Raw genomic sequence first — 25,218 nt, forward strand, 5'->3', positions numbered from 1 at the left:
AGAACTCATCCCAGGAATGCTCACCCCAGAGGCACCTACGCTAGGAGATCTCACCCCAGAAAAACTCACCCCAGGGCACTCACCTTAGGAAACAGTGGTCCTGGCAGAAAAGAAGTCAGGCAGTGCCACTGGCTTCTTAAGGAGAAGGCCAAAGGGACAGAAGAATTCCTGGAGAGCCCTGCCAGGAGAGGCACTGGCCACTTGCTCTGGGGTCACAGACACCTGCCTTGGGAGGGAGGCACAGACACCTGCTGGGGGGGCACAGACACCTGCTGGAGAGGGACAGACACCTGCTGGGGAGGGACGGACACCTGCTGGGGAGGGACAGACACCTGCTGGCGAGGGACAGACACCTGCTGGGGGGCACAGACACCTGCTGGGGGGCACAGACACCTGCTGGGGAGGGACAGACACCTGCTGGCGAGGGACAGACACCTGCTGGGGAGGGACAGACACCTGCTGGCGAGGGACAGACACCTGCTGGGGAGGGACAGACACCTGCTGGCGAGGGACGGACACCTGCTGGGGGGGACACAGACACCTGCTGTGGCCCACGCCAGAGCCAGGGTTTCTGGACTTGGTGTTTCCACCGCAGGCGCCTGTGCCACACATCCAGGCAGCCTCCGCGCCCTGCCCCAAGTCCCTGGGTGTCCACATGGTCAGCACGGGCAGGAGCGCGGGCCTCGGCCCGGGTGCGCTTTCCATTCCCGAGGTCGTTTGTAGGAACTGGGGTGATGCTGCCTCCCGCTGGGGCTGAACCTGCCAGACTGGAAGGAAAGTCTGCGCTGAGGGGCTGCTCACACTCGGCCAGCAGGAGGCAGCAGAGGGCAGCCGCACCCTGGCTGGGAGGCGCCCAGGGCTGGAGGGTTGCGCTCTGCAGGGTGTGTATCTGCAGGCCTGGGCTCAGCTGGCAGGATTGCGGGTCTGCAGTGTTTCTCAGGTTGTTTGTACTTCGACAGTAAGAGCTGGGCCCAGAAAATGATTTCCCAGCTCTGCAAAGATTCACAGTAAGAGCATTTCACAGGTAGGAAGCACGTCACCAGTGTTCAGAGAGCTTTCATTTATTTTCTTTTGGCCTCATAACTCTTTATGGCAGGTAGGTCAGCAGAGCAAGAACTGTGACTCATCAAGGATGAGCAAACAAACCCGGAGAGGCTGGAAATGCACGCGGGGTCCTCGGATTAAAGCTGGGCTGGGAATACCATGACTTAGATTCCCAGTGCCCCAGCCCCAGCCTGGCCAGGAGGGTGGTGGCCCTGCCCCAGCTCCACCCAGCTATCTGTCCACCCTGCTTCTGGTGGGCCGCCTGGGGCAAATGCATCTCCAGTTATACTCCCATCCACCGTGATCCCAAGGAGCCAGGGTCTTGGTCTTACACCCCCAGGCTCATGGACACTCACTGAGGCTTATTTTTAGAGCTCAGAGGACTTGAAGTGCTCCCTGAACCAGCATGTGTGGGTCAAGTTGGAAAGGGCACATTCTAGAATTTCTTGTTTTCAGTTGGTTTTATAACGCCTTTTGTTTGAATGTATTGACAGAAGACTCAGTAACGGGCCCCTGAGAAAGAGTCACCCCTCTTAATGGTGTACTGCCCTGACAGTGGCACGTCTCAGGAGGTGACCCACTCGGCAGACAGCAAAGTGCTGAGTGCCATGATGGTTTCCCAGGGAGAAGGCGGATCCGAGCCGTGGCGGGAGAAGGGAAGAGACAAAGGCCCACGCTGCGTCTTCTGGGAGCGGAGGAGCCTTTCTTTCTGGAGCAAGCAGAAAGTCATCTTATCAATCAACTTGGCACTTCCTCCCACGAGAACGTGAGAAGATTCACATGGTTAAGGGGCCTTTGATGTACAGAGATCTTGTTTCACTGCACAGGATTTTTAAGTTACTCAGATAAATGGGGGAAGACTTGACACTTATTGTGCATAATTTAAATTCAAATAGGCTCCCAGTGAAGGGAAATTACCAGACACTTTGAACAGAGTCTATGCCTTCCGTTCTGTGCCTTCTGCTGATATTTAGGCTCAGAACTGCCTTAGAGCTGCCTGATTTGTATAATCTAGAGAACAAAACCATGTTTTGGAATATCATAAAGCTGATATTTTTATTTTTGAAATGAAGTTATCCCCACCTGTGAATTATTTCTAAAACAAAAAAAAACAAAAACAAAACCTCTTAGGCTGGGCGCCATGGCTCACGCCTGTAATCCCAGTACTTTGGAAGGCCGAGGTGGGCAGATCTCTTGAGGGCAGGAGTTTAAGCCCAGCCTGGACAACATGGTGAGACCCATCTCTACTAACAAGACAAAAATTAGCCGGGTGTGGTGGCACACACCTGTAATCCCAGCTATTCAGGAGGCTGAGACACACGAATCGCTTGAGCCCAGGTGGCAGAGGTTGCAGTGAGCCAAGATCGTGCCACTGCTCTCCAGCCTGGGCAACAGGGCCAGACTCTGTCTCAAAAATAAATAAATAAATAAAATGGATCATAGACCTAACTGCTTCTTGGCCTTTCGGCTATAGTAAGTGTAAAATAGATCATAGACCTGTATGTGAAATGCAAAACTATAAAACTCCCCCAAGATTACATAGAAGAATATTTTAGTGACTTTTGATTTGGAGACGAGTTTTTAGATACAACACCAAAGGCATAAGCCATAAAAGAAAAATATGATAAGTTGGACTTCATTAAAATTAAATATTTCTGCTCCATGAAAGACATTGTTAAGAGAATGAAAAGATAAGCCACATACTGGAAAAGAACTGGCAAAACACATACCTTATAAAAGATTGTATCCAAAATATACAAAGAACTCTTAAAATGTAACCGTAAGAACACAAACAACCCAATTTTGAAATGGGCAACAGATCTGAACCTCACAAATGAAGATATACACATGGCAAATAAACATATGAAAAGATACTCAGCATCATACATAATTAAGTAATTGAAAATCAAAACAATAGGCCGGGTGCTGTGGCTAACACCTGTAATCCCAGCACTTTGGGAAGCCAAGGCGGGTGGATCACTTGAGGCCAGGAGTTCGAGATCAGCCTGGCCAACATGGTGTAACTCCGTCTCCACTAAAAATACAAAAATTAGCTGTGCGTGGTGGCCTCCCGCCTGTAATCCCAGCTACTTGGGAGGCTGAGGCAGGAGAATCACTTGAACCCCGGAGGTGGAGGTTGCAGTGGGCCAAGATCATGCCACTGCACTCTAACCTGGGAAACAGAGCAATACTCTGTCTCAAAAAATAAAATAAAATAAAACAACAATGAGATACCACTGCATACCTATTAGAATGGCTAAACTTTAAATTTGACAATATCAAATGCTAGTAAGGATGAAGAGCAACAGGAACTCTCATTAATTGCTGGTGGGGATGTAAAATAGTGCAGCCAATTTGAAAGACAGTTTGTCAGTTTCTTACAATGCTAAACACACTCTTTCCATAGGATCCAGCACCCACACCCCTAGGAATTATTCCAAATGAGTTGGAAACATGTCCATGCAAAAACCTGAAATGAATGTTTATAGCAACTTCACTTACAATTGCCAAAAGTCGAAATTACGAAGGTGTCCTCCAAAAGGTGAATGGATCAAAAAGCCGTGGTGCGTCATACAGTGGGATATTATTCAACAATAAAAGCAATGCTCCATCAAGCTGTGAAAAGACCTGGAGGAGTCTTAAACGTCTATTACTAATTAAAAGAAGCCAATCTGGAATGGCCACAGGCTATATGAAGCCAACTACATGACATTCCAGGCAAAACTATAAAGACAATACAAAGAGCAATGGTTGCCAGGGGTTGTTAGGGGCAGGGAGGGACGAATGGGTGGAGCACAGGGTATTTTTAGGACAGTAAAATGATTTTTTTTTTTGAGACAGGGTTTCATTCTGTCATCCAGGCTGGAGCACAGTAATGCAGTCATGGCTCACTGCAGCTTTGACCTCCCAGGCTCAAGCAATCCTCCCACCTCAGCTTCCTGGGTAGCTAAGAGGCTCAAGCAATCCTCTTACCTCAGCCTCCTGGGTAGCTAAGACTACAGGTGCATACCACCACACCTAGCTAAGTTTTCCTTTCTTATGCTGCCCAGGCTGGTCTCAAACTCCTGGGATCAAGCAATCCTCCTGCCTCAGCCTCCCAAAGTGCTGGGATTACAGGTGTGAACCACCATGCTCAGCCATGAAATGGTTTTATATGATACTATAATGGTGAATACATGACACGATGCATTTGTGAAAACTCATGAAACTATACAACACAAAGAGTGGCCGCTTATGTACACTATGAACTTTAGTTAATAACAAGATATCAATAATAGCAGTTCATCAATTGTAGTTAATGTCAATAATTACTAGTTACACTAGTACAAAACATGACTAATAGCAGAATTTGTATCTGTGTGTGGAGGAAGGGGGTATATGGAAACTCTCTGTACCATCTGCTCAATTTCTGTAAACCTAAAGCTTCTCTAGAAAATAAAGTCCATTAATTTTAAAAAGCAATTAGGAGCCGGACATGGTGGCATACACCTGTAGTCCGAGCTATTTGGGAGCCTGAGGGATGATGATAACTTGAGGCCAGGAGTTCAAAGCTGCAGTAAGCTATGATCATCCCACTGCACTTCAGCCAGGGTGACAGAGCAAGACTCCGTCTCTAAAACAAAATAAAAATAATTATTTGAAAAATTAAAAAACAATTAGGGTATCATCTTGGTTTAAAAAATGTCAACAACCTTTACCCTAGATTTACACTAGTATATTCACAATTCTGAGATCCACGTGCGGGTTCCCTTGCCTGGAGTAACTAAAATCTCAGACATGCTCTAAGATCCTGTCAACTCCCTCTTGGGAAAAGCACCATCTGCTCAGAAGCCATCACTGCCTTCTCCTTTGTTTGAGGCCACATGAGTAAATCTCTGATGGTGGGATGATTGTACCTCAAGGCTCACATACGCATGGAGGTGGGTGAAACGCAGGTCTTTCCCATTCTTTCTGCAGCCGTCCATGGGGTCATTGTGCCCCTGCGTCACTCCCGCGCTCACTACCGGGCCCAGGACACTTGGGGAGGCCTCAGGGAGCAGGTGCTGAAGTGGCCTCCCCACTGAACAAAGCAAGTGTGCTGGTGAGACACACACCCAGGGGGTTTGTCTTTCTCAGTCTGCAAACATCAGGCGACAAGCATGGCACCATTCTACAACTGGGTTCAGGGTTCATATTAGGCCTGAGCTCTGTCAAATCTGTGTAAACACACTGGTTTGGGGTCCCCGTCCCTCTTTCTCTCTGTTGGTCTCTCGTAGGGGAGGGCTCTGGCTCTCCGTTAGCAGGCGTCCACACTGGCGTCTCTCAGACCCACATCTACCCTCCCAGCCCTCGGCCAACACCCTTCTTCACCCTCAGGTGGGGGCCCCTCATGGTGACCACAAGACCTCTTCAGGGCCTACACACTCACACACATACACAGAGACACACAGAGAGACAGACACACAGAGACAGACACACGTAGCGACAGAGACACACAGAGACAGAGATTCAGAGACAGACACACACACAGACACAGACACACAGAGATAGATACACACAGAGACAGACACACACAGAGATATACACACAGACACACACACAGACAGAGACAGAGACACACAGAGACACACACAGAGACAGAGACACAGAGACATACAGACACACACACAGACACACACACAGAGACACACACACAGAGACACAGACACACAGAGACAGACACACAGAGACACACACACAGACACAGACACACAGAGACAGACACACACAGAGACACACACACAGACACAGACACACAGAGACAGACACACACAGAGACACACACAGGGATATACACAGAGATGGACACACAGAGACACACATACAGAGACAGAGACGCAGAGACAGACACACAGAGACAGACACACAGAGATACACACACAGAGATATACAGAGAGACACACACACACATACACACACACAGACACAGAGACATACAGACACACACACAGAGACACACACAGTAGACACACAGAGACACACTCACAGAGATAGACACACACGGAGACAGATACACTCACAGAGGCGCACGCCCCAACAGGGACACATATGGACACAGACACACACAGGCAGGCTGAGTTCAGTCCTCACCCATACAGTGGAGCAGGAGCTCCTCCACGCCCTTCAGGGACACTCTGGGGCAACCTGGTGCCCTCAGCTGCGTCCCCTTCCTGAGGAGGGCCCGGGGCCTCTGCTGAGGCCACTGCTCCAAGGCTCCTAAAGTGGCTGCTTGGCCCCCAGCCCCCACATTCTCCAACTTCCCTGGGGACGCATATTCATTCTCTGTGGCTGCTCTACCTAGTGACCAAAATTTAGTGGCTTAAAACAGCACAAATGTCCTCGTAAGATTCTGCAGGTCAGAAATCTCAAAGCAGCCTCACAGGGCTGAAATCAGGGCTGGTGCCCTCTGGAGGATCCAGGGGAGCCGCCAGCCGTCGCCTCTCCCACCGTGAGGCCGCCTGCCTCCTCACGGTGGCCAGCCCGCCAGCCTCTGCTTGAGTCACCTCTCCTCCCTCTCCAGCCCTCCTGCCCACTCTGTGACTCCCCCTGGCCACCGCGTCTCCCAGGATCCTCTCCGTCTCAGGATCCTTCACTCAATCACATCGGCACAGTCCCTGTGCTCCAGAGGCTGCTGTCACAGGTCCTAGGGATTGGGACGTGGACGTCCTTGGAGGGCCGTTCTCCAGCCGACCACAGGTGCCAGTGTCCCCAGCCCGGCGGCGGGGGCCGCTTGCGGCAGGCTGGCTCCTCCTCCGAGGCCCCCCTCTAGCTGTCCTCTCAGACATCTGCTCAGACATCCAACCCAGAGACTCAGGGACAGAGAGCTGGCATACAGGGCAAGGAGCCTTCCACATTTTTCTGTCTTACACCTGTACTTCAGCTCGTTATCTTAAACTGAACAGTGAAGGCTTTGAGAGTGTGTCCCCTGGTTCCGTGCGGAGGGCCACGCCCAGAAGAAAAGGAGCTGCTGCACCCAATGGGAGGAGTCCAGGGAAAGAAAAGGGGACAGGGTTCGGGTCCCCACAATTCTACTCCCCTCCAGCTATCTGGGAAAGGACCTCAGGAATGCATGCCTCTGCCTCTGCCATTGCAAGGTGAGGTCCAAGGTCCGCGCCGCCAGGCACTCTGGGCTTAACCTTCTGCATAGAAGACAAGAACACCAAACTCCAGGAAGGTGGGATTCCTTCCTGGTGGCTGGGCTTGGAGGGAAGTTGGGAACCAGAGAGAGGGCCTCGGTAGAAACTGCCGGAAGGCTGCTCCAAGGGCAACTGGGAGAAATCCGAGGGGACAGAGCAGAGCCTACAGCAGCCACACATGTGGAGAAGAAGACAGGAAATCCTTGAAAGAGAGAGCTATTGGGAGGAAGGGCTAAGGAGTTCGCATGACGTGCTCCCCTGGCCAATCTGCAAAGGTCAAGGATGGGGCGTCAGGAGCGGCCCCTCCAGCCACGGCACAGGATCCACTGTGTGTTCCCCGCAGCACCGGCGAAGCAATCAGCCACAGCAGCTGCGTGGAAAATCCCGCCCCACCACCATCCTCTTGTCCCCACGCACGACGATCCCGGGAGGCAGTGACCAGAGGGTTCAGTTTCCAGGTCACTGCATGAGGGTGTCCTTCTTGCCAGGCAGAGCCAGTGCTGAGGCTCCCCTGCAGCCTCCCCACGCCATGGACGGTGGAGTCGGAAGCATAAAAGCCCCAGGACTGCGCCGTGTTTAATAACATCCAGACTCGAGGTCACAAGCCCCAGCCTCAAGGTTAGAACTTACCTTAAACTGGGCTTCGATTCTTGGTGATTGTGAAGCCTTAAGCAAAGTATCAAATCCCTCTATGCCTCAGTTTCATCATCTGAAAAAGCAGGATGACAATACTTAGCTCGTAGAGCTTTGAAAGCGTTGAATGAGGAGCAGGTAAAGTGCTCAGTGCCGTTCTGGACACTTGGGCTGCGTCCAGGGTGCCGCTAAGAGCACAGTCGACCCCTCTTCATACCTGCACCTGCCAGCTGCTCACAAGGTGGCCCCTGCTGAATAAAAGCAGGGGCAATTAGTAGTGGACTGCTCATACATGGCTATGGTGTCAGCATGTCAACGTGAATCAATGACTGAACAAGACACCGAGGCTCAAGGACAGCAGGGGACAGCAAGATGAGTGAGTCTATGAAAGCCCGCGTATTTCTGCATGTACACGTACTTGCTTTCTTTCCCTGCCGTAACACATTACCGCAATCTTAACGGCTTACAACACCTATTTATTCTCTCACAGTTCCTCAGGGTAGAAGGCCGGGCAGTTTTGCCTGACTGGTCTTCTGCTTAGGGTGGTGGGAGCCTGAAATCAAGGTGACAGCAGGCCCACGCCCCTTTCTGGAGGCTCTCGGACTGAATCTCCTCCCAGAATCTTCCAGGCTGTGGTCTGAATGCTGTTCGTTTGGTCAGATTCCCATCTTCATGCCGGCTCTCAGTCAGGGGCTAGTCTTGGCTCCCCGAGGAGGCCCAGGTTCCTGCTCACGCCTTCCACGCACCCCTCCACCACCCGCCGGCCAGGTCCCTCTCGTGCTCTGACGCGCTCTGACTCTCCTTTGTGCTGAATCTCTGACTGCAGCTGGAGAAAGTTCTCTGCTTTGAAATGCTCACACGATTAGATTGGACCCGCAAGGATGATCCAGGATAATCTGCCGAGGTTAAATCCTGGAACTTTAAGCCCATCTGCAAAGTCCCTTTAGCCATGCAACGTGACATAGCCACAAGTTGGCTCTGGGGATTGGGGCATGGACATTTGGAGGGTCATTATTCTGCAGACCACACACATGCACACATCTCTCTTGTTCCTGGAACGCTGATGTTCTCTCCACCACATTCAATACAGCGTGTGGAGATTTTTTTTGTTGTTTGAAACAAGGAAGGAGTGCAGAGGAAGAGAGGGGACAGGCAAATGCCCCCAGGCCGGAGAAGAAAGGCCCAGGAGACAGGAGCAGGTGACTGTGGGGTTTTCCTTCTCAATTCACAACACAGGGCTAGTCACATCCTTCCGTCCGTCCCTCTCTTCCTACCTCCCTTTCTTTTTTCTGTTCCTTCATTTCTTCTCATCTTTCTTCCCTTCCTTCAGCATGTGACAAAAATATGAGGATCGGATCCTTTCTGGCAGGAGGAAAGAAGAATGATGGGATGACATCTAACGCCTTGCCGGGCTCCAGCAGTACGAGGCAGCCATGTGTCAAAAGTCAGAGACACAAACCAGCACGTGCCCCTCTAACCACAGAGTCTCAGTGCAGGTCCTCCTGCCGTTGCTCTTCCAGCCAGCCCACAAGCCGGGCAGACAGGGTGCCTCCGCCTCCTATTAGCAAGCTTCTAAATGTGGTTTGTTTTCCATGGAAAGATTGCACATCCTACCAACAGGCTACACCTATGATAACACTGAGATTGTTACTAAGTCTGAAATTGAAAATAATCCACATTTGGTATTTTCAAATAATATTTAGTAGTTGAAATCTAAATAAATCAAAATTATTTTAGGCTAGGTGCGGTGGCTCACGCCTGTAATCCCAGCACTTTGGGAGGCCGAGGTAGATGGATCACTTGAGATCAGGAGTTTGAGACCAGCCTGGCCAACATGGTAAAACCCTGTCTCTAATGAAAATACAAAAATTACCTGGGCGTGGTGACACACACCTGTAATCCCAGCTGCTTGGGAGGCTGAGGCAGAAGAATCCCTTGAACCTGAGAGGCAGAGGTTGCAGTGAGCCAAGATCGCGCCACCGCACTCCAGCCTGGGCGACAGAGCGAGACTTCGTCTCAAAAAAATAAAAATTAAAGGCCGGGCCGGTGGCTCACGCCTGTAATCCCAGCACTTCGGGAGGCTGAGAAGGGTGGATCACGAGGTCAGGAGATAGAGACCATCCTGGCCAACATGGTGAAACCCTGTCTCTACTAAAAATACAAAAATCAGCTGAGCGTAGTGGTGCACACCTGTAGTTCCCAGCTACTCTGGAGGCTGAGGCAGGAGAATTGCTTAAAGCAGGGAGTCGGAGGTTGCAGTGAGCTGAGATCACGCCATTGCACTCCAGCCTGGCAACAGAGCGAGACTCCGTAAAATAATAATAATTTAAAAAAAGAAAATTAAATAAAACATATTTTAAAATAAAGGTATTTGGGGGAAGTGTGATTTGCAGACTCTTAAGATATAAAGTCCTTCATAGACTTGAAGAAAATTTATGGTAAGTTAGACTTTAAAATAATTCATCTGAGCTCTTTCCTTTTGCTGCTGTGGCCGCAGCCATGAGCACGCTCAGGCTTCAGAAGAGGCTCGCTGCTAGTGTCCTCCGCTGTGGGAAGAAGGTCTGGTTGGACCCCAAGGAGACCAATGAACTCGCCAATGCCAACTCCCGTCAGCAGATCTGGAAGCTGATCAAAGATGGGCTGATCATCCCCAAGCCAGTGACTGTCCATTCCGGCTCGATGCGGAAAAGCACCTTGGCCCGCCGGAAGGGCAGGCACATAGGCATAGGTAAGCAAAAGGGTACAGCCGATGCCCGAATGCCAGAGAAGGTCAAGTGGATGAGGAGAATGAGGATTCCGTGCTGGCTGCTCAGAAGATACCGGGAATCGAAGAAGACTGATCGCCGTATGTATCACAGCCTGTACCTCAAGGTGAAGGGGAATATGTTCACGAACAAGCGGATTCTCATGGAACAGCCACAGGCTGAAGGCAGACAAGGCCTGCAAGAAGCTCCTGGCTGACTAGGCTGAGGCTCGCAGGTCTAAGACCAAGGAAGCACGCAAGGGCCGTGAAGAGCGCCTCCAAGTCAAGAAGGAGGAGATCTTCAAGACTTTGTCCAAGGAGGAAGAGACCAAAAAATAAAAGCTCCCCCGTTGTCTGTACGTACTGGCCTCTGTGATTACATAGATCAGCCATTAAAATAAAACAATCCTTTTAAAAAATCTGTTTTATTGAGGTATCATTCACATACAATAAAATGGGTCCACTTTAAGTGTCTTTTTCAATGAGTCTTGACAACCGTTCATGCTGCATTAACAGCTGCGGCCATCAGGATGCAGAACACTTCCATCAACTCAGGGAGTTCTTTCCCACTCTCTCCAGTCAATCCCCCGCCCTCTCCAGTCCATCCCCCCCCTCCAGTCCATCCCCCGCTCTCTCCAGTCCATCCCCCACCCTCTCCAGTCAATCCCCACACTCGTGCCCCATGCCATTTTTTTTGAGATGGAGTCTTGCTCTGTCACCAGGCTGGAGTGCAGTGGCGCGATCTCGGCTCACTGCAATCTCCGCCTCCCAGGTTAAAGCAATTCTCCTGCCTCAGCCTCCTGAGTAGCTGGGATTACAGGCGTGTGCCACCACACCTGGCTAATTTTTGTGTTTTTAGTACAGATGGGGTTTCACCATGTTGGTCAGGCTGGTCTCAAACTCCTGACCTTGTGATCCGCCCACCTCGGCCTCCCAAAGTGCTGGGATTACAGGCGTGAGCCACCACGCCCAGCCCCTGTGCCATTTTTAAAATCACTGTAGAGCAGTCTCACCTGTTCTAGAACTTCAGGATTCTTCAGAGAAAAACCGTGTATGGAATGAGCTTTATTTTCAGGAACTCACTCACACAATTGTGGAGGCTGACAAGTTCAAAAACAGAGGGTGCACAGGGTGAGCAGGGCAGGCCAGCAGGCTAGCTCAGGCAAGGGCTGATACAGCAGCCTGGAGGCAGAATTTGTTCTCCAAGAAACCTCAGTATTTGTTCTGAAGGCCTTTGATTGATTGGATGAGGCTCACTCATATTATCAAGGGTAATCTCCTTTTCTCAAAGTCAACTGCCTGTGGGTGTTAACCACATCCACAAAACACCCTCGTGGCAATACTTGGCTTAGTTCTGATGAAATAACTAGATACTATACCCTCACTACGTTGACACATGAGACTAAGTATGATAACATAAAGGGGCGCATGTAGCTTGCACGCCTCCGTGTCTGGCTCCTTTCATTTTCGTGATATTTCGGGGACTCATTTGGGACTGCTGTTTGTATGAGTAGTAGCTCATGCCTTTTAGCTACTGAACAGTACTGCCTTCTATGATTACAATAGGCTAGATTCTAATACACACCAGGCATTTTCAATTCAGCTGTGAGATCTGAAAAACTATTTTAAAAAATAAAATTGCTGTCAATACTCAGAAACTTGTAAACACCAATTAGAATCCAAACAGAGAAATTCATTGAGCTATTAGGTTGGCACAAAAGTCATTGTGGTTTAGCCAAATATTTTAAGATTTTAGCATCATAAGAAGAATAGTTAAAAATCTCTTTTTAAAAAATAGTTAAAAATCTCTTGCTGGTCAGCTGATGCACAGTGGGACGCAGGGAAGGCAGCCCCCCAGTCTCAGGAATATGTTACTTTTGTGGCTATATCTTGTTTTTAGTTTAATTTAATGGGAGCTAATGAACCAGAAAATACATTCTAAACAAAAACTAATTATCTTGTCATCACTTCAAAAGACATATTTAACACACATTAAAGCAATTACATATGAACTAAGAATAAAATCCTACATCCCCCACTGGCTGAACGAACCCCCCTGTGGCCAGGGGGGCCCCAGGAAAACCTCAACACTGAGGCTATAATGGGGGATGGGAGGTCAGACAGGCCTCCTGATACCCCCGCCCTTTTGTGGTTTGGACACAACAGACCAGCGTTAACGTCAAGCTAGAGACCATAAGACTGACAGAACGGACTCTGTGGCAGTAAGATGCCAAATCATAAACAGGGCCTAAGGCCGTGCGGGGGAGGGTGAAGCCACGCACCGCACACTTACAGAGAAAACGTCGTTCCCACTGCTGTTGGGTTTTCCTTCCCTCCAGCAGCTAAATAAGCACCGGCCTTGAGAGGAGCAACATTAAGCAACTGCAGCTCCACCAGCCACTAAGTGACCCCCAGCCCTGCTCCAGCAGCTGTAACTACAGCTTTCATTGGACAGAAGACTGTAACTGTCTCCTGATAAGAAACCACCGACCTTGGACTGGTTCTGGCCGGTTTACAGAGGTTGCACATCTGCATGCCTTCCTGTCCTGAAAAGACCTCTTGAGGTACAGGGCCTAGTCCTAATTTACTTATTTATTTATTTATTTAGAGACGGAGTCTCGCTCTGTCGCCCAGGCTGGAGTGTAATGGCACGATCTCGGCTCACTGCAACCTCTGCTTCCCGGGTTCGAGGGATTCTCCTGTCTCAGCCTCGGAGGTAGCTAGGACTACAGACATACAGGTGCCACCACGCCCAGCTAATTTTTGTATTTTTAGTAGACAGGGGGTTTCGCCATGTTGGCCAGGCTGATCTCGAACTCCTGACCTCAGGTAACCTGCCAGACTTGGCCTCCCAAAGTGCTGGGATTACAGTCGTAATATATTCAAATGTTTAGTCTCCCCGACAGAGTGAGATTGGGTCCTATGTTACATAATACACGTGTCAGGACCCCCTTCCTGAGTATTCATAGCTCCTCCCAAAGCCTGTTGTCTATGTATGTTTAGCCAACCTGTTCAGCATAGAGCTCCTGCCCCAACCCCTCCTCCTACGAAGAGCCATCTCCCATCTTGGCCTGGGGGATGGCCACCTTGCTGGCTGTAACCATTTATAAGAAATAAAGTTTCCCTTTTTCTAAATTTATAAATTGTCAGGTTTTTAAGTTAACAAATAAAAGAGATCTGGTCATTAACTCAGTTTTTCAAGTGTCTTCCTGGGCAGATAGGCTAAGTCTACATTTTAAAAAGAAGATTACAGCCCCATTTTTCTGCTCTTCTTTTCCTCAACAGAGAAGTAGGTATTCACTGCCTCTAGTTCCTCTCCTGCCACTGTCCCCAGAGCCCTCTGCAAACTTGTGATCTGAGTCCATTCCATAGCCACTGCTCTGTCCAAGTCAGTAATGGCCTCCCAGTCCCTACAACCAAATGGTCACTCCTGTATACTCATCACATAGCATCCACTCCCTCCTGTCTTCAATGGATCCTGGAGGTGGGTTCTCCAGGAGCCCACCTCGCAGGCTGCTCACTCATCCTCCACGTCCTCACCCCTTCAGGGCTCTGTCCTTGGTCCTGTCCCCCATCTGTCCTCCCTCCTGAGGTGACCTCACCCAGTTTCCTGACTTGAAATGACCTCTAAATGCTCTCACCTTGATGCTCTGGCTCTGACTTCCCTGTGTGCTCCCAGCCTGTCTGTGCAACAGCGCTATGTGTTGACAGCGAACCTCTGGTCGGGCTGCACCGCCCCCACCCAGCTGTGCCTTCTGCTGCAGAAACTCCATCCTTCCAGGTGCTCAGACCACCCGAGAGCAGGCATTCCTAAGTCCCTGCTTCCTCTCACACCGCATCTTTTCCATCAGCAAAGCCCAGGGGCTCTGCTGTCGAAGCACTTTTCTCTGAAATCTGACTGGTTCTCACCACTCCACCCCATGTTCACCACTCTATCCTCATCCCCATGCCTGGTCAGCCCAGCTGGCCACCTGATTGGTCTCCCTGCTTCCCCTCTTTGGGTCCCCACAAGCTATTCTCAGCAGAGCATCCAAAAGCCCAAGTCCATCACGATCGTCTTCTGTTCATGAGCCCGTCTCATTCAGAGTCCAAGTCCCCTAAATGGCCTGCCCACCGTCCATCCTTCTCCACTTACCTCCCTGCCTTGACTCCAACCCCTGGCCTCCCCTCCACTCACTCTGCACCCACGCAGCTTCTGGCTGCCTCCTGCCCATGCCAGGCATGGCCCTCCTTCCTGTCCTGGCACTTGGTGGTCTCCCCTCCTGGCCAAGCTTTCCTGGATGTCTGCATGGTTTGCTCTTTATCCTTGAGTCTTCTCCAGTCACCCCGTGCAAGACTCCAACTCTCCCCATACACATTTCCTTCTTCCCTGATTTTTCTCTCCAGCTCCGACTTATTATGTATTTATTTCCTTATTGTCTGTCTCCCCCACTGAAAGGTAAGCTCCACCAGGGCTGAGATTTCTCTGCTCTGTTAACCTCTCACCCCCAGGGCTGTGGAGTGTGCCGCACGTGGCAGGAGCTGTCAATAAATAATATTAATGGAGTGGACGAATGTTCCTGATTTGCAGCGACTGTCTTTTAGTGGTGCAATACCATCAGTGCCCACCGCAGCTACCCTGAAAGAAGTTCTGATTCCGGACATCAATCCCATAGGGACAGTCTCCCTGATGATAGCTCGACTTCAGATTTTTCAACTTTACGACGGGTAGATTGGGTATTAGATGCATTTTTGACTTAGGAAGGGCTTATTTGCGGGGAGGGTAGCCCCACTGTAAGTCGAGGAGCACCCATGATCGCTCAGTATGCCAGAGAAAACCACCCGCAAATGAAACGATCGGCCCTGTTTCCCTAAGACTGCACTGGGAGCTCCAAGAACCCCTAAGGTAGCCATCTGGTGAGCAACGGTGCGCTCCGAAAGGGAGGTGGACAGGATTGGGAGACCGAGGCCGGCAGATGGCTCGAGCCCAGGAGTTCGAGACCAGCCTAAGCAACATAGACCCCCGTCTCTACAAAAAATTTACAAATCAGGGAGCCTGGCGGCGCGTGCCTGTGCTCACAGCTACTTCCGAGGCTGAAGCAGTAGGATGGATTGAGCCCAGGAGGTCGAGGCTTTTAGGGAGTCGAGATCGCGCCCCCGCACTCCAGCCCGGGGAACAGAGCGAGACTCCGCGTCGGGGGCAGTGGGCGGGAGGCAGCGCTCAGGTACGGCGCGCTCAGGTGAGGCCGGCCCACATGCCCGCCCACCGCCGCCAAGCGCGTCCTCCATTGGCGGTTCCGCGAAGAACCCACGTTTCCATTGGCCGATGCGGGATGGGGGCGTGTCCGGCCAAGCGGCGCCCTGAAGGCGTGTCCGGCCGCAGCTTAGGCTCTCCGGGAGTCCCCGGAGAGTAGGGGCGGCCGGCGGCGCTAGTCTTCTGGGGAGCGCCGGGTGCACACCGGACCACTGCGGGAGGCCTAGGGCCGAGGGCCGAGGAGCTGGCCTGCGCCCGCCGACCCCGGCTTCCCTCCGCAGTCACCCAGGCGTCCCTTGCCCCCCACAGCCGAACGGCGCCGGGCCCGGGGCCGGGGTCGACGGGCGCAGGCGCATTGGGCGCCCCCGGCAGCCCCCGCGGCCCGCCCCATCCGCTGCCCGTCCGAGGAGGCGGAGGGCGATGACGTCATCGAGCGGGGCGACGGGCATTGGGCGCCATTTTGAAAAGAGAAAAAAATCCCTCCCCGGCGGCGGCGGCGGCGGTGGCGGCAGCCGGGGCTGAGCGCTCGGCTGCAGCGGCGCGGAGGCCGTCTCCCTGGTCTGCCGCGGTCCCCGCCCGTCCCGCCGCCGGCTGCCATGGCAGGTGAGGGGCCTGCGCGGGCCGGCGGGGACCACGGGGGCGGGCGGGGGCCGCGGCCGGCCTGACCGCCCCGTTGTGTTTGCAGGAGCCGGAGGCGGCGGCTGCCCCGCGGGCGGCAACGACTTCCAGTGGTGCTTCTCGCAGGTCAAGGGGGCCATCGACGAGGACGTGGCCGAAGGTGAGGCCCGCGCCGCGCCCCGGGACCCTCGCGGACAGTTCCCAGCCCGGCCGCGGCCTCCGGGCCCCAAGCATCCGTGGAAGGCAGGCAGGAGGATGGGGGCCGGGCGGGGCAGGGGCCAGGGGCCGAGCTGGGGGCCGTGATCGGGGGGCGGCCGTCCTCTGTCCGCTGTCCCGGCCCGCGGGGCACGGGCGGAGGCGTCGGGCCCGCGGCGGGGCTTATGTAAGTCACCAAGGTCACGGGCGGCCGGGTCCTCCGAACCCAGTGCCTGGGGCTGCCTCCTGCCCGGGGCGGAACCGAAGCCCGGGGCTGCCTTCTGCCTGGGGCGGAACTGAGGAGACCGCGGCGGAGCCGGGGACGGGAACGGAGTCCATATCCTGCGCTCGGGCAGCGCGGCACAATGGCCTAGAGGCTGGGAACGCGCCTAGGGCTGGGTCGGGGCCTCGGCCCCCACCCGGCTCTGCGTTTCATCGCCGGTGCGCTCTTGAGCGAGCTGGTTGCCTCGGTTTGTCCACCCTTAACAAGAGAGCTGGACCCCCTGATTCTTAAGGTCTGCTTTCTGCGGTTCTAAAATCCTTGAATTTTACTGTGAAGTATTGCTACTTTCTCTACTGATATATTTTAAGGTCTCTATTCCGGATTTTAATCTTGAACTTCATGGTATTACTTGAAGTTCACTGGTCTTTTCCTTAAATCATACTCTCAAATTGGCCCAGGCACAAAGTTTTAGGGTGGTGGGAGGGAACTGGGGAGTGCCTCCCGCCCCAGCTTCCCATGAAGCTTACCTGTCACCTTAAAGTTAAAAAGCTATGTAGCTTTCCTTTTTCACCGTTGAATGGAGAACTTGGTCGAGTCTTAGAAGTTTGATTAATATTTCAGATTCAGAGTCATAGTGACTTTTTTGTTGTTCATACATCTTATTGAACATTGTAAACCTTTAACCTTTTCTTAAAAATGATTGGTGTTTGCACCAAATACACCTTCCCTGCCTCAAGTTACTAAAAGCCCCTTGTCAGACGTCCTGTTCACTTCCCTCCATCTCGGCCCCCCCAACCCCGTGAACTTTTACTCCCTCTTCCCTACCCTGTACCTCTCCCTGGCAGTGTCTGGTTTGGCACATGACCCCTGAGGACATCTGGAGATTCTGCGCCCCCTGGGACAAACAGGGCCTAGATTATTAAGCAGGTGAAACTGGGCTCTAAGAAATGCGTAATATATATGGTTTGAGATTAAAACTAGGTGCATTTTATGTGATCTAAAAAGGTTGTTGGTTTTATTTCTTTAAAATGCATTACTTTTTTTGTTTGATTTTGCATATGCTAAGCAAGTGACAGTTCAGCCTTACTCAAGTGTGATTTCTGTCGCAAGTAAAGCAAAACTTGTTTGGGAGTAGGAAGGTGAGAGGGCTTAATGCTTGCCTTAATTTCTGTTAACTCTTTATTTTCTTTTTTGGAGACAGGGTCTCACTTTGTAGCCCAGGCTGGATGGAGTGCCGTGGTGCGATCTGGGCTCACTGCAACCTCTGCCTCCTAGGCTCAAGCGATTCGCCCACCTCAGTCTCTGAAGTAGCTAGGACCACAGACACGCGTGCACCACCACACCAGGCTAATTTTTGTATTGTTGTAGGGGATTTCGCCATGTTGCCCAGGCTGGTCTTGAACTCCTGGGCTCAAGTGGTCTGCCCACGTCAGTCTCCCAAGGTGCTGAGATGATAGGCGTGAGCCACCGCACCTGCCTGGTTTCTTTACTTAAAAAAAAAAAATTATTGATAAGCTGAATGAATTAAAATTTAAGTATAACTAAGGTAGTATATTTTAAATGTGACTTTACACATATGAAAATAGTATTCTTTCTTTAAAAAAAATCTTGGGCCGGGTGTTGTGGCTCATGCCTATAATTCCAGCACTTTGGGAGGCCAAGGTGGACAGATCACTTGAGGTCAGGAGTTTGAGAGCAGCCTGGCCAACACAGTGAAACCCCGTCTCTGCTAAAAATACAAAAGTTAGCCGGGCGTGGTGGCACATGCATGTAATCCCAGCTACCTGGGAGGCTGAGGCAGGAGAATCACTTGAACCCGGGTGGTGGAGGTTGCAGTGAGTGGAGATCGTGCCATTGCCCTCCAGCCTGGACAATAGAACAAGGCTCCATCTTAAAAAAAAAAAAAAAAAAAAAACTTAACAAATACTTTGTTCTCTGAATTAAACTGATGGGAACTTTTTGCAGTTTTAAATCCCTATTTTAAGTTAAATTTTGAGTAAATCCAAAAGTTTGGTATTTCGAGTTGTCGTGGTTTCTTTTGTAACATTGCTTTGTGGTAATTATCCTCATGTGTTTTGGTTATTCTATGTATTCAGAGCTGTCTATTTTAATCCATGTATGCTTTGGCCATAGTAACCCATCCAGATTAACACATTTATAAGTCACCATCGATTTGTCCCATAGTTGTGATACCGTTGGTTTGTATTAACACCAGAGAGTCAGTGATGATGAAGGGAAGTGTAGTCGTTAGTCACCAGGGATTGCTGAGCAGCAAGGATCAAGAAGCTGGTCATGCCCAAACGCAACCTTGAGGGAGAGATGTTGGTGAGAGATAAGAGATGGGTGGCTGGGTACGGTGACTCACACCTGTAACCCCAGCACTCTGGGAGGCTGAGGCGGGTGGATCACTTGAGGTCAGGAGTTTGAGACTAGCCTGGCCAATATGGCGAAACCCCGTCTCTACTAAAAATACAAAAATTAGCCAGGCGTGGCAGGGCCGGCCTGTAATTCCAGCTCCTCAGGAGGCTGAGACAGGAGGATCGCTTAAACCTGGGAGGTGGAGGTTGCAGTGAGGCGAGATGGTGCCGTTGCACTCCAGCCTGGGCGTCAGAGCGAGACTCCGTCTCAAAAAAAAAAAAAAAAAAAAGGAGAGAGATGGCCGGGCGCAGTGGCTCACGCTTGTAATCCCAGCACTTTGGGAGGCCGAGGCAGGCAGATCACAAGGTCAGGAGATCGAGACCATCCTGGCTAACACGGTGAAACCCCATTTCTACTAAAAATACAAAAATTAGCCGGGTGTGATGGCGGGCGCCTGCAGTCCCAGCTACTTGGGAGGCTGAGGCAGGAGAATGGCATGAACCCGGGAGGCAGAGCTTGCAGTGAGCCGAGATCGTGCCACTGCACTCCAGCCTGGGCGACAGAGCAAGACTCTGTCTCAAAAAAAAAGAGAGATGGGCAGTTCACAGGGGTTTTTATCGTGCACTGCTGCTCAGGCTGTAGAACTTAAGGTATAGCAGATTTTGTTTGTTTAGATTTGTGGCTTGTGAGGCATTTTGTTCTTGAAGGTTTTGTTCTGGGCCAATTTCAGCTCTGTAGAGCTTTACTACAGCCCTGCACTCTGGCTGTCTTTCTGCCCTCTCTGCAATGGGTAAGGAGAGGGAGCCTTAGAGATTAAGGCCTGGGTCCTCTCCTGACTTCAGTGGGGTGATGCCCAGTGCACAGGAAGTGGTGCAGGGCTAAGAGTAGGCACTCCTGACTTTGGAGGTCATGAAGTGAGTAACGTAGAAAAGCCTTTGGTTTTTGTTTTGATTTCTGTTTTGTTTTTAAAACCAATAGTTTTGGGCTGGGGATCAGAATCAACCTATGGTGAAAGTGCTGGCCTATGTAAAATTTGATGCCCCCCCCCCTTTTTTTTTTTTTTAAAGAATTGGGTTTAGCTATGGGTCAGGTCATTTTGCTAAGAGTTGTGATCCCACTGGGTCGTCAGACTTCCCATCCCCCTGCAGGTAGGAGTAGAGCTGAGCCCACAAGGAAGTTATTAAGTGTCCTGCTGATGAGCAGGTGTATAAGCAGCAGTCAGTGGTGACTTGCCTCTCCTCCCTTTGCTGGAAGGTGGGACTAGGTGAGTTTATATGCTGAGTTGACCAAGAGTTAAAATAGTAAAACCAGGGGGCTTCCAGCAGGAAGCAAGTAGAAAAGTTGTTGTTAGCTTCTACTTCCACGATGTTTCGGTTCTAAACGGTGGCTCCTTTCTGGAAGTTGTTAACTGTTGTGCAGATTTTTTCTGCATGTTATGGAATCACCTTCACCCAGCCCCTGCTGCCTCTCCTGGAACGTACTTCATTCAGCATGTGATGTGTTTTGCAATGTCACATGGTATTTCATCCTTTGCTTCTCTCTCTGGTAGACTGAGCTCCTCAAGCTTGAAGGCTGGCTGTCCCCCTTCCCACCCCAGCCCTTGTAGAGGACCCAGCACGAAGGTCATGATAGGTAACAGTTGCTGAGTGGTCATTCTGTGCTAGAGATTGCTCGCAGTGCTTTTCCTATGTCAGTGAATCTTCACACAACCCAAGAAGGAAGGAAATATTGTTCTTCCCAGTCTCAGATGCAGAATCCAAGGTGTGGGAGCAATTAACTTGGGTCACAAAGCGAGTATATGGCAGGGCCAGGGTTTGGAGCCATGCCGACTGGCCGCAGAGCCGTGGAGTGCTGTATTGCTTCAGCGACCATTTGCAGCCAGCACAGTACTGATGAAGCCCCACTGTGGCATGTGGCCGTCCAGCCTTGGGATGGAGCTGTTCTTCTAAAGCTCGGTAACAATCTACTACCAAGAGGCGTGTGAAAATGCTTTTGAAGGCAAATGAAAATGGAATGCCTTTAAAGGAAGTGTGTGTCAAAATGATAGAAGATTAGTAACAAGGATTCAAGAATAGCATCACTTTCCAACCAATTCTCAAACTATTGAAGAGTAGATACCACAGAGACAGTAAGTAAGTGAAACACCTGCACGTCAAGCAAGTGCTGCAGCACCTTTGCCTGTGATGTCACTTTCCACATGACTGCAACCTGCTTACCTGCAGGGAAGCTTTGGGTCTTGCTCCTTTACATATTACACTAATTGCTCCTATGGAGAAACCGTGGGGAGGGGTTGGGGGAGGAGGGTCTTATATTGAACCTGGTTTTATATAGCTTTATAGCTTGATAACAGCTGGTTCCTTTCTTCTCAGAATTTGTAGTTTTAAGTGTATTGGGGTTTTATTTGTTGATTTTGCTTTAATCAGTTTCTTAATCCATGATCTATTGCTTTGAATTAGACATTAACCTGTTTCTAAAGAGATACACTAAACAAAACTAAAGGTTTGTTTGCTTGAGTCTGGGGAGTTATGTAAGTAACGTGGATATCTGGTTAATCTGGTAGGATAGCCTCTCCAAGGGAGTTTACATTGGTACTTTGAAAGAAACATTTTAAGTCGCAGAAAGGTAACAAAAATTAAGGTAACTAGCATCAGCACCAGAAAGTTACTGTTTCATTGAATGTAAGATAATGTCTGGCTCGGTGGCTCACGCCTGTAGTCTCAGCACTTCAGGAGGCCAAGACGGGAGGATCCCTTGAGCCCAGCAATTTGAGACCAGCCTGGGCAACATAGTGAGATCTTGTCTCTACCAAAAAAAAAAAAAAAAAAAAAGAAATTCAGGACGTTTGCCAGGTATGGTAGTACACACCTGTAGTCCCAGCTACTCAGGAGGCTGAGGTGGGGGGATCGCTTGAGCCAGGGAGGTTGAGGCTGCAATGAGCTATGATTGCACCACTGCACTCCAGCCTGGGCAATAGAGTGAGACCTTGTCTCAGAAAAAAGAAAAAATAATAATAATTATATATGTATATATATAATCTTTGAAATTAGGTGTATCTTTTATATATGATCTCCTATAATGTCTTTTATATGTATATATAAAATCTACATCTAATTTCAGAGATACTAAGATGTGGGGAAATGTACTTAGAATCAATGAAATACGGTGTTGGTGAATGCAAAACTTGTCAGTCATATTTATTGATTTCTTCTGTGTACAGAAAATGGGCGTTTGGTATTTATTCATTTATTTTTTTTTTGGTCTTAATGGGACATGGTGTCTCCTTATTTGAATTATTTCCGGTCTGATTTCTATATTCCATTGTAGAATTTTCATTTACTTAATATTTATATCTGTGCCATTGAAGAGAACCTTCAGGAAAGCATCCTCTGGGGAAGGCCATCAAACAAGCAAACAGTCTAGTAATATTTTGCAGTTTGACTTATGAGAGTTTCATAGGAAGCGTCTGCCTTTAGGAAGTCAGTTGTATGCCTTAAGATTCACAGACTCGCCGGGCGCAGTGGTTCATGCCTGTAATCCCAGCACTTTGGGAGGCCGAGGCGGGCGGATCACGAGGTCAGGAGATCGAGACCATCCTGGCTAACAGGGTGAAACCCCGTCTCTACTAAAAAAAAATACAAAAAATCAGCTGGGTGTGGTGGCGGGCACCTGTAGTCCCAGCTACTTGGGAGGCTGAGGCAGGAGAATGGCGTGAACCCGGGAGGTGGAGCTTGCCGTGAGCGGAGATCACGCCACTGCACCTCCAGCCTGGGCAGCAGAGCGAGACTCCATATCAAAAAAAAAAAAAAAAAAGATTCACAGACTCATCATGCTTAGTACAGCCACATCTTAATGCTCAGGAGGCTGGCCTGGTCATCGTTACATCGTGAAGTTAAGTTTACAAGATACGTGGTGGTATTGAATCATACCTGGTGATTTTCCATGTTCCCTGATTTTAAGCAGTCTGCTGTTCTGATGGGAAGTTCCAGGTTAGGTTTGTGTCTGCTGTTTTCAAGTCTGAGGGCCCCTTTCTGAGCTTCAGCTCACTTATCTAGAAGTTAAATCAGAAGCTTTTTGTTAAGATCAAACAATGTGCAGTGCTGTTGCAACTTGAAAAGTGCTTTTCAAGTGTTAGATACAACTGTTAATTCTCTTGTATTTTAAAGTATTGGGGCTTGGTTTTAGCTATATTTAAACACAAAAATAGCAGTTTCTTGTTTTTCCTCACCTGCTTCATCTCCATCTACCCAGATCCCTTCCACTGGGCCTGGCCTCTTAATGTTTACGTTATTATTCAGTGATTATTCCCATCCCTTGATCTTTGCTCCTGTTTCTTTCTCCGCCTAGAGTATTTATTTTGCTTCCTGTCCACTCCCTAAGCCCTGCTGATCCTTCTAAATCCACCTCCAATCCCGCTTGGCGAGTCCCTGCTCCAGCTCCCCTCAGCGTTCAGTGTCGTCTTAGACTCCAGATTTCCCTTTCACACTGTGTTCCATGTTGTTTAGCAATTGGCTGTGTCCTGCTTGTGGTTCCCTTATTTTATCACATGTATTATTAGGCTCGTCTCTCCCACTGGATGTCAGTCAGCATATGGAATGTCATGATATTACCAGGTGATAGAGAGGCATTGTGCACGTGGAATTTGGTACACATCCCTTTTTCCCCCTCTTCAGGCTTTGTGTTAACTTGGCAAGTTACTTACTCTTTTCTCATCTGTTAAACGGGTACTATTACTTGTGACCATTACAGGGTTGCTGTGAAGATTCCAGAAAATGTATGGAAAGCTCTGACAAACAAACACGTTAACTGGTAACTGTTCAGAGGCTGTTGTCTTAAGAGACCCTCTTGCATAGGAAAATAGCTGACTCTGTCACTTCACGGAGCCAGTTTAAGAAAAATGAAGGGTAATGCAGGGGCCAGCTTTCAGCTTGGCACATCTGAAAAGTTCACAACAGCATACCAAAGGGGGGCTGCTAGTGCTGGCTGTTGGAAATAGAAATGCAGTTCTTGCCTTCAGGAAACGCTGTTCGGACACAGACAAGCAGGTGGGTCCTTGCACCATGGCTGGACCAGAGCACACTGAGGCAATGTGAAGAAGTACCCAGTACACAGACTTGGGTAGGGAGTGGAAGGGAGGACATCAGGGTATAAGAAGAGGGAGGAAGGGAAGGGGAGGAGAATGTTCCAGGTGGAGAGGGCTTGGTGTGGAGGTTGGACAGAGCATGGTATGTTCTGAGAGGTCAGTGCTTGGCATGGTCCTCTGGCAGAAAAGGGAGTGGCTGTGATGAGCAGGAGGCTGGCTGGGGCCACAGGATGATGAATAAAGGACTTGAATCGTGTGCTCAGGACTCTGAGTGATTGTGAGCTTTTCAGATCCTAAGCGGAGGAGCGACATCAGCTTTGTTTTTAACAAGGTCACTCTGCCCTTTGGAGAATGGATGGTGGTGGGTAAGAATGGAGATAGGAAGTTACTGCAATAATAAAGATTGGGAAAATGGGCTTACTCTAGTTTCGGGGTGGCCAAGCTTTTTTGTAAAGGGCCAAATGGTAAGTATCTTAGACTTTCAGGCCATCCTGTCCCTGTTGCAACGACTGAATTCAACTCTGCCTTTAGCAGGAAGACAGCCATAGACCCTGCAGAGATGGATGGGCGTGGCTCTGTGCCCTGCTTCCACAGGAGCATGCCTACAGAAAACAGGCAGCTGGCCAGATGTCGCCCAGGTTGTGGTTTGCTAAACCCTGACCTAGAGTTGGTTCGCAAAGTCTTTTGGTGCTGGAATAATTTTATACTCTCAATAGTTATATTGAGGATCCAGAGAGCCTTTGTTTGTGCTGGTTATCGCTGTTGATGTTTTCTATATTTGAAATTAAAACAGAACAACTTAAAATATTTATTTTACTTTAAAAGAATCTACATGTTAACATAACTTTTTAAATGAGAAACAACTTTTCAAAAACAAAAAGATTAAGCAAGAAGAACAGTGCTGTTTTACACTTTTGCACATCCTTTTAAAATACG

At 49.9% G+C, this 25,218-nt stretch overlaps 1 protein-coding gene and 1 pseudogene across 2 annotated transcripts in view; both read left to right on the forward strand.

The window, feature by feature from the left end:
- The first annotated feature begins 9,668 nt into the window (after window positions 1–9,668).
- On the forward strand, window positions 9,669–10,914 carry LOC100969162 (large ribosomal subunit protein eL19-like; annotated as a pseudogene).
- A 5,045-nt stretch (window positions 10,915–15,959) lies between these two features.
- Window positions 15,960–25,218, forward strand: part of PPP2R2D (protein phosphatase 2 regulatory subunit Bdelta) — a 62,669-nt gene continuing 53,410 nt past the window's right edge. Inside the window, exons 1-2 of one of the 2 annotated variants that reach the window (XM_034931731.3) lie at window positions 15,960–16,411; window positions 16,494–16,586. In XM_034931731.3, the coding sequence (XP_034787622.1) occupies window positions 16,405–16,411; window positions 16,494–16,586 (100 nt within the window). In that variant the 5' untranslated portion in view covers window positions 15,960–16,404. Of the gene's footprint in view, window positions 16,412–16,493; window positions 16,587–25,218 lie in introns of those variants that run through there. The other variant, XM_063607598.1, reaches the window with a different exon arrangement.

The sequence above is a fragment of the Pan paniscus genome, chromosome 8 (assembly GCF_029289425.2).
Source record: "Pan paniscus chromosome 8, NHGRI_mPanPan1-v2.0_pri, whole genome shotgun sequence".
Lineage (NCBI taxonomy): Eukaryota > Metazoa > Chordata > Mammalia > Primates > Hominidae > Pan > Pan paniscus.